At 33.0% G+C, this 10394-nt stretch overlaps 1 protein-coding gene across 1 annotated transcript; it reads right to left on the bottom strand.

Moving 5' to 3' along the window:
- Positions 1-7882: 7882 nt before the first annotated feature.
- LOC107058054 (ribonuclease 3-like protein 3) lies at positions 7883-9667 on the bottom strand. Its single transcript, XM_015303354.1, has 4 exons — positions 9412-9667; positions 9076-9257; positions 8268-8411; positions 7883-8185 (listed from the first exon to the last, which is right to left on the bottom strand). The coding sequence occupies exons 1-4, from the start codon at positions 9665-9667 to the stop codon at positions 7883-7885; spliced, it is 885 nt and encodes a 294-aa protein (XP_015158840.1).
- Positions 9668-10394: the final 727 nt, after the last annotated feature.

The following is a 10394-nucleotide window of genomic DNA, read 5'->3' as shown; positions in this document are numbered from 1 at the left end:
AACTTGAAATCTTGTTGACCTTAATTAATTAGAACTTAATTAATTTATAATAACTTGAAAACTTAATTAGGAATTGATATAAACTTAATTTTGATCAACTTAACTAGAACTTGAACTTAATTTGAACTTAATTAATTAGTATTGATTAATTAATTAAGCTTTAACTTTGTAGATCTTGAACTAATTGAACTTAATTAGAATTTGAATATATAACTAATTATTGAATTTTCACTTTATATATAACTAATAACTTTTATGATATGAACTTGAATTTAGAAATTGAACTTGAATATACTTTAGAAACTGAATTAATGTAGTAATTGAACTTAATTAGAATTATTAAGTAATTATTATAAATATTTATTAACAATGAATTAATGTAGTAAAATTATTATTAAATTTAATTTATAATATATTTGAATATCTATGTTTTTGTAGATGGATCATCGTTAGTGGATGTATAATATGCATTATGAAACTGGTGCTGGTTTGAAACCTGAGTTTATTGACGGTGTTAGAGAATTTATTGAACATACAATGACACTTGACATTTTCAAGAATAATGGATTGGTTAGGTGTCCTTGTAGTGCATGTAAGTACTTAAAAATTTTAAACCAGATACAGTTATGGTTCATTTGTACCGTAATGGATTTAAGCCTAGATATTTTGTATGGATTGATCATGGAGAAAAAGATGGATTGGATGGTATGTTTTATAATTCTCAGCATGTGGATGAATATAATATGGTTGCACTACATGGTCAAATTAAGGTTGAACAGGATATGATTGAACATGATAGGGTTCATGAAATGATCAATGATGCTTTTGGGGTTCAAGGTGGGATGGAACCGGAACAATTTTTTGATGAAGCTCCTAATGAAGAAGCAAGACGTTTCTATGATCAATTAGAAGAGTCTAGTCGTCCACTATGTGAAGGGAGTCCACATTCTGCCTTGTCAGTTGCGGTTAGATTAATGAATATTAAATCAGATTGGAATGTTCCTAATGCGGCTATGGACTCAATGGTTGATCTTTTGGGTGAACTAGCTAATCCGGAGTTTAACATACCTAAGAACTTCTATTAGGCAAAACGTTTGGTTTCCAAGTTAGGATTGACGTATGATAGAATTCATTGTTGTGTTAATGGCTGCATTATTGAAGTGAGGTATTCAGATTGACCTAAGAAGAAGATTGTATTGTTTCGGTGTGAGTGGTTTGACCCATCACATAGAGGCACAAAGATGGACCATCAACATAATATAATTGAAGTTAAGCACACCAGGAAATACAGAAGTTATGATCCTTTTATCATTGCACAAAATGCTAAACAAGTGTATTACGCTCCATATCCATTGTGTAAAGACAAATCTGATTGGTGGGTTGTTATAAAAAGTAAGCATGTGGGAAGAATTGAAATTGACAATGTCTTAGATGTGGCGTATCAAAATGATGTTGCAATTGTTGAACAACAAGCTGATGTTGAATTGGAAACCACACTACAACATCCTCAACACATATTAGAAGAAGTATCTGATGATGAGATACTAAATGTTGAGGAAGAAATATCCAAGAATGAGGAAAATGAATCATTTGATGATGAAGAATGGGACGATAATGGATGATGGAATTGAAACAAGCGAGGAGGAATAGTGTAGAATCAAAAGCTAGCTAGTATATATATATATATATATATATGTGTGTGTGTGTGTGTGTGTGTAAGTTAGTGTATTTTGCTAATTTTATTTAATTTTTGATTTTTATATATATTATACATGTAAATTTGCATACATATGTCATCAGGCGGTGACAATGATAGTCATCGCAAGTATCTTGGAGTTAGCCAGACTAAACATGCTAAAAAGAAGAAGTCTAGGAGACCTATAGATCCTGAGGATATTGCAGGATCTATTTCTTTTGCGCCAAAGCGCATCAGCCATGATAATCATTTATTTGTTGTTTCGTTTGGTACGGCGGATCCTCGGCAATATTATCCTAATTACTGTCGACCAGTCGGTGCTTCCTCTACTTCACAGGCATTGGTTTTACGACGCTACAAGGACCTACCTTTACACGCTATTCATCAACCACGACCCTTATCGGTAGGTACTCCATCTCCCACAGGTACATATCCTCAGTTATCTGCCATGAGGATTGGAGATTCTAGTAGTGAGCAGTCAGATTCTTTGGCTGGTACGCCTCCATTGACTCAACGTTTTGTGCATCCTGATGTATTACCCTCATCTACAACTAGACCTAGTGCTACACCAGATGATGAGATGCCTGCTCTAGCTCCTGGCCAGAAGGACAGACTTGGTAGAGTCATGATTGAGCCGGATGGATCATCATAAGTTTGTTTTGTTATCTATTTGTTAGTTTATTTTATTTATTTCTTACACTTTAATATATTATTCATGAACTAACATATTTATTATGTGTTTTGCAGGTGGCTGCCTGGGCATTAAAAGACTGTGTTAGAAGACTTTATACACAATCTTATCACTCTTGGAGCGAGATTCCAAACAGTATACGCTAGACGATGTTTAATGAATTTAAGGTATATATTTTTTAGTTAAGCTTAGTATACTTTACTTTTCTTTACTATCGATCTAATTAACGTTATTCAATTTTTTTCCAGACAATGTGTACTTGGGAGCCGAGGTGCAATTTGGTCATTACGACCACATTTGAGAGGAGGGCATCCGCAAGACTGTCTAGCTGGCTAAAGAAAGTTCGTGATAGTGTTGAACGTCCGGATTGGATGTTGCCTCATGTTTTTTATGAATTGGGTCTGTATTGGAACACAGACAAGTTTAAGGCAATATCAGAATAAGCCTAAAAGGCTAGAGGCAGTCTTAAGGGTGGCTCGTTGCACACCAAAGGTGCAAAGACCACTGTATTGGAACACAGACAAGTTTAAGGCAATATCAGAATAAGCCTAAAAGGCTAGAGGCAGTCTTAAGGGTGGCTCGTTGCACACCAAAGGTGCAAAGACCATTGGAACAATTACAAGAGAGATGGTAAGTTCTAATTCAAACTTTTAAATAAATAATTAGTTGATTCATATATTTCGTTATAAATTTCAGTTTTTATTAATAGGAAAAATAATTGGGACACATTCCCATTGAACTGGATTTTCAAGAAGACTCATGTCAGGAAGAAAGAAAATGAGTCGAATCCGGATGTGTGAGTGGAGGAAAGGGCCAAACAAACTTTTGTAAGTTATTTAATATGGATAATATATATTAATAGTGAATATATTTATGATATGTATATATATTGATGTCAATTTTTATATTTAATATGTAGAATGAGTTTCATCAGTACGTCGCTAAGAATCTAGATAGTTCGGTCGAAATGACACCTGAACTGTCCACCCAGATTTGGAAAGAAAAAGTGGTAGGGGGGACACACAAGGGTAGATGCTATGGTCTAGGCTCTCAAAACGATGTAAGACGACTCCAGTCAGGCTTAGAAGGTATTGGATCGTCACGTCAAGCCAAGGCACTTGACAGTGTTCAGATTGCTGCTATGTCGGCTCAAAGAGCACAACTTACATCGTCACTGGCAAAGTCGGAGCAGAGAAGAGTAACTGAACAATGAAGCATGAGCGAGACCGTTCAGCAAATCAAAGAACAAGTGATGAACCTCGCTCGTCGACCTACTACTTCGGCTCACGAGAACATCGACGGTGACAGTGATGATGAGGATGATTATGTAGATCTGACTCCCTAGTTTAAATCTCTGGACATTTATGAAATTTTGAAACGAATTTTGAAAGACTTTATAAGTCTATAAATTGTGATTTAGATACTTTTGAATGTTATTTTAAGTTTGTTGTTTTATGTTGTGTAGATTGTTTATAATTATGTGTGTTTGATTGGGCTGAATAGTGTATAATTGAATTGAATTGAATTGAATTTGCAGGTGGGCAACAGAAACAGCCAGTTCCTGTTGTAAAATTTTTTGCAGAAAAAGCGACGGACAGTGTGATTTTGTCCGTCGCTTTTTTGGATTTTCCAAAATAATAATATCCAGAAAAGCAATGGACAGAGTCCTTTTGTCCGTCGCTTTTCTGGAATTTTCAAAAATAAAATTTCCACAAAAGCGACGGATGGCGTCGCCATTTGGAAATTAAAATAGAGCGACGGAGTTCGTCGCTTTTGTTAAAAAAAATTCTAAAAGAGAGAGTCAAAAAGTGACGCAGTCAGTCGCTTTTTGAAAAGCGTCGAGCTAAAACGCAACGGAAGTGACTGCAACGCTTTTCCATCGATTTTGACAAAAAAAGTGACGCAATCCGTCACTTTTAATTTGGCCATCATTTTTTGGCAGTTTTTTAGTAGTGCAAGCTAGGGTTTCAAAGTCTTCCTATCATGTTCTTCTTCAAACTCCTTCAAGAACTTTGTTCTTCCAAGTATGTAAGGTTATTCGTTGTGTTGGACTAGTTCGTCATCGCACCCTACATCTCAATTCAGTCAGTAGCAAGTTGAATCTAGGGTTCTGCCCTCAGCTTTATAAAATTCCTATATTGTGAGATTGTGATACTTTATGCATTTAAATTCTTGAATTATTATTCATGCACATAGTTCCACCTGAACCCTATATGTTGAGTTTTACTAAAATTATTTCAAGTCGGTAACTTTCCTTACATTGATTTTGGAATTTTAAAGTGAGTTCAAAAGTATCTTAATGTATCTTGGAGAAGAGCTTAAGGGAATACAAATGGGTCCAAAAGTACTATTTTCACATTGAGAAAAGTTTTAAGAAGATCTTAAATAGTTTTCAAAAACATTTCAGCTAGATAAAGAGAAGTTCAGTTAACCTTAAGGAAAGTATTATTTTTTTCACATTGAAAAGAGAGTACTATTTTCCAAAAAGTATAAAGATCTTTCAGAGTATTTTACAAAAATTGAGTACGGTTCAGTTACCTCTTAAATTGGCCTTTTTTAGTAATTATCTCAACCCAGTGATTATTTTACATGAGCATACAATAATATTTTTTTGAAGTAGTATTGAGCACCGATTTGAGGGAGTGTTCAGATAACTCATAGCCCCCAAAACTACATATCCAACATAGATAGGATCATACCACAAGATGTGCGACTCTCCACCTACCTCAAGAAAGTTTTTTAGTGAGTCCACCAATTCAGTTGCGTTTTATATTCTGCCATGGTATAGGATGGCTCTAGCAACATAGGTAAGACATTGTATCATCACGAGAATCATAGTGATGGTTATCTGTTAGAGAAACTCTCAAGTAAAGTAAAGTAAAATCTCTCTCTCTCTCTCTCTATATATATATATATATATATATATATTAGTTAAGTATTTACTATTATTGCATTCTTATAGTGAGATCTTAAATGATTTCCATCATGATTTATACTATATTTTAATTGAGTTACTTTCCATCTTTCAGTTAAGTTATATGTTTTATTTATCCCTATTACATACTCGTACATTCAATCTACTGATGTCATTCGATCTGCATCATTTCATGATGCAAATTTAGGTACTTAGAATCATCAACATGAATTTCATTGAGATCACATCAGTTGTTCATCAGCTTTTGGTGAGACCTCCTTTGTTTCGGAGGACTCTAATTTTGTGATTTGTTAGTTGTAACATTTCGAGGTGTCACGGGTCTTGTCCTGACAACTATCCTTATACAGTAGAGTTTTTATAGATAGACAGTCGTGGTATGTTTGTAGTATTCAATTTCAGATGTTTTATTTAAAAAATAATATTTAATACTTGTATATTCAGATAGTTTTGAGATCTTATAAACTACTTTTTTTTTTTTTTTAGTTTTGATGCTTGTGTATGTTTGAGTTAGTCAAGGGTTCACTTTGGGACCATCAATGGCTCTCGATTGCCGGCCACGTCCAAAGTGTAGGCTTGAAGTGTGACACCATAGTTGTCGTTGGGGATCTATGGGACAGCCAGCAATATAATTCCAATTAAACTTTATACTTTATTCATTCATTGGTTACACGTGCATCGCATCTTCTTGTGTGGTATGTGTCTGTGATTCATTGACTTGTATGGTTTTGGTGCATGTTTGCCTTTCTCTCCGCCGGTTGTGTTGTTTACTTACAATTACCTACCAATCTTATTGTTAGCACTATCATGTCTATTGACTAACCCATATTTTTGTACTCGTACCACACTTTTGCATCTTTTTCTGATGCAGCTCCCAGTATGAACCCCCCTCAATGAGCGTTGGATCTCCCGTGGCCGTAAAAAACTCAGATTGTGGTGAGCTTTTTGCTTCCGGAGACTTGTGGATTTTCTTTCTTTGTATTTTTTATTTTGGTTATACAAACATGATGTATATAGCCTTTTTATACTTAAATTCTCTTGTACCAGTGACACAAGGTCAAGGGATTTGTTTGTCTATATAGTTTTTTTTTCTCAATCACTTTCGTGCCCGTTTTGTATATTTTGTAACGTATTTATATATCTATTCTATGATCCCCATTTTGTATCTTTATTTCTGCTTTTGTTTATTATTTCCTATAAAATTATTGTCTTCCGCGTGTTTTGGGTTTTGGCTTTCCTACTGGGAGGTTTATGGTAGGCGCCATCATTGACCGATTTCGGATCGTGACATTTTCCGGGAGAGAAGTAAAAGGAGAAATATAGGTTCCTTAACAATTTCGTACAAGGGATGAGTATATTGCGTAACTTAAACTAAAACTTTTTTGATGTTCCAAACATTCAATATCTGAAGTCGATTAATTAAGAGATTACATGATAAAGTAAAGATGCTAAAGTATTACTATAATGCTAAAAGAAACATAATATTGTAAGAATCAAACACTTCGACTCATTTGTGGAATGTTTTATCTACTATTTCCACCTTTTATTTTTTTGTTATGAACAGCTTTTTTTATTGAAAGATATTCTTAGCTGATAAATTCTTCATTTATGACAAGTTGAAAGTAATTTTAATGTCGTAATCCTTGTGTTTTCTTCAACACCAATAGGATATCGATCAAAATATGTTGAAGGCTGCAGGTTCTCCAAAAAGAACGTATTCTCTCGAGTGGGAATGGGTTGATTATGTCGTATCAAGTACTATTAATAATCTAGCTAGAAAAGATGCAAATAATCTTTGAATTGCTTGTATTCTTAGGTGTCTCGTAAACTTAAAAGATAGTGGAAAAACACAAGAATAACGACTATTAATTGCACAGGGTTGTTGGAGCGCAAGGATCAAAAGAAGGGTTCATGCTTTAAGTGGAGCGAGAAATTTTACTTTTTAGCGAGTATTTTACACATAAATGTCCCTTTTGTTTAACTATGTTAGCATTTGTCTGCCCTCTGGGGTAAAAATTGAGAAGTGGAGAAAATAGTAAATTCAATACTCATATTATAATTATTCGAATTTATTTCCAATGAAATTAAATTTTAATGAATTGTTAATGGAAGGAAAGGATAGTATTTCAAATTCACATGAATTATTGTGCTTAATATAAATTGTCATGCTAATTACAAAATGTACTACTTTCATACCTCGATGAAATTAATAACATGTCATATAGGATATTCATTTCTTTCTTTCGCACGCAGCAATTTCAGTGGTGACATATATAATGTAAAACCAACCTCAAATCACCAAGATTTACAGTGATCGTAAATGATATATCGATGATGACAATGTAAGATAAATTATAGACACGTAGACTTTGTAAACAATAAAATTTAATCTAATTTTGATAATTGTTACAATATTTGATCGTCTATTGCAGATTTTGAATGGACATCTCATCAAAGTTTGAGTCGTTGGTAAAATATTAAGATGAAATTCATCGAAAACGTTAACATCGAGTCAAATTATGCAAATTTCATATAAAATACTAGCAGTTTTGTGATAGTATTTTCAGCTTTGCTTTCCATCACAATGTTGATCATTATCAATAGTGGCTTTCTCACTCAAAATTCGGAGAACTTGGTAATATGCATTGTGCGCAGCCCTATTTTTTGCAGTTATTTTTTTCCCACTTGATTTTCCCTTCCCCACAAATATTTCATCAACGAAAACTTCAAACTCTCCATTTTCATCCCATTTATCAACAAATTCTGTCTTCAATCCATTCTTCTGACATAACTCGTACATTTTTGTAATTGGATTACGCTCGAGTTTTTCTGGAGTAGTTAGAGGTTCCAACAAAAAATTAACCACCTGTCATAAAAATATACAATGTATTATTTAGATATCTCCAATAATAAACAATTATTATATAAATTAAAAAATTAAACCATACCTGCCAAGTTGTATTCATACAATCGGAGTCAATAGAGACGGCACCAATCAAAGATTCAACAATATCTGCAAGAGTCTTTGGGGGATCAATGAGACCTACTGAATGCAATGGGTACTCCAATATAGCCTCTTTGAATTCTTTTACCTGTCAAAAATAACCAGCTTTTTTTTTAAAAAAAAATCTAATACTTCCTCCATTTTTATTTATGTAATGCGCTTTGACTTATAAGAACCAACTTTATAAAAGAATTTATTTTAAAGTTTATCGTCCAAATAAAGAAATAAATTTGCATGCAAAAAAGTTATTTCATTAATGATAAAATAAAAAATTGAAATTTCTAACGTACGTATATAGATAATTATTTTTTTCGGACAAACTAAAAGAAAAATTTCTCACTTAAATTGACACATACATTCTAAGTACTTTTTGTAAATTGTACTGGTGTAGGTTACCACCTTCTACTATCTCTTTTCACAACTCAAAAGCATGCATAAAACGTAAATTTATGTTTTATTTTTACATATTAGGCTCTGCACTTTCTTAAATCTTTTGGTTCTTATAGGTATTATAATTATTATACACATTTTTATTTGAAATTTGTTAGTCGTCTTTTTCTTTCACCTCATTCATTAGCTTACTCTCCGTTACAGACGATCGATGATCCAAACTAGAAGAAATTTCTATATACAAACCACTGAATATTAATTCCATTCATATACTATTTTTTTTTTTCAAATTTAGTTGAATATATATAGAAACAAATAAAGAATGTACAAATGAATTGATGAGTCTATTGTAATGTGCTTACTTGTCCTTCAAATAAAGTCATCTTGTGACGTAAATAGTTATGTAAATTGTATTTGATGGCGACTCTAGCAAGTTTCTCATTATCTACATTGGCTGATCTCAACGTTGTTAGCTTTCCGGGAGGCAGATCAGGGTAATCAAAAAATTGTTTTTTTGTTACTAACATATTTAGAATCGAGTCACCTGCATAAGATTTGTTTGAGTGAGCACAGAGTTTAAGAGAAAAAGAAAGACTTTGAAGCTTGTGATATAAAATAAGTCAAAAGAAAAGTAACGAGATAAGTTGGACTAGAGAGTCAGTAGATGGTTAACTTGCCCTAGATCCACTTCTAATTACCTAACAACTCCAATCTCTCATATGATTTACTGTTTTCTTGGAAGGAAGAGTGAGTAAAAGCTTCATGCAACAAGTTGGGATTCTTGAATTTGTATCTAATTATTTTCTCTAATTCCTCCACTAATATCCTCCCTTGCTTGTGATCATCATCATCATTTGTCAACTGATTTCTTATATTTTCTTCAGTTAAATGAAGGTTTTGTGATGATGGAATATTAAGAGAGGCAAGATTTTCTTCTACTTTGTTTACTTCCATGGCTATATATTAGAACAAGTAATAAGAAAATTGAATGAAGGTCTCTTGATTAATAGAGTGGGTTTATAGAATAATGACAATGGGAATGTTGGGTTTTAAAAGGTTTATATGGAAAATGAAAAGTTGTGACTTTTATGAATAGTTGTATTTTTTCTGAAAAGTTGCGATTTTTGCGAAAGGTTGTGACATTTCTGAAGGGTTGTGTCTTTTCGGAAAGATAGTGACTTTTCCGAAGGGTTGTGACTTTTCCAAAGGGTTGTGATTTTTCCAATAAGGAACACTAAGCACCCCTATTCATACTACCCTTTGTTGTCCATAAATAAAGGGTTTCCTCTCATTTTTTACAATGAATTTATGTCATTTTCCTATTCTTCACAAACAAATTCTAGTGTACTTTACTACCTTTGAGTGGTTCATTGACATCGTGGCTTTAGGTACCTATACAGTAGATCATTCTATCATGGAAGAATATATTCTATTAACCTCGGTACTTGAGGGCAATACTTTCTTTAAGGACACACTGTGCATTAAGAGGCCTCGATTCTCTTCTTTTCAGTATTATTTCTATTTTGTTGCAGATTATCTTTTCTTTACTGGTTTTAACTTTCTAGTTTATAAAATATGCTTTAAACTTTTCTGTTTCTAATTACGAAGTTCTGCAAAATATTGTTTTGAGTATATCTTAGTAAGAAAAACTTCACCATTAATTAGAAAAAGTGTAAATAAA

Source organism: Solanum tuberosum, unplaced genomic scaffold (assembly GCF_000226075.1).
Source record: "Solanum tuberosum cultivar DM 1-3 516 R44 unplaced genomic scaffold, SolTub_3.0 scf00426, whole genome shotgun sequence".
NCBI lineage: Eukaryota > Viridiplantae > Streptophyta > Magnoliopsida > Solanales > Solanaceae > Solanum > Solanum tuberosum.
Note: the sequence above shows the minus strand (reverse complement) of the source record. Positions and strands in the feature narration are given on the sequence as shown.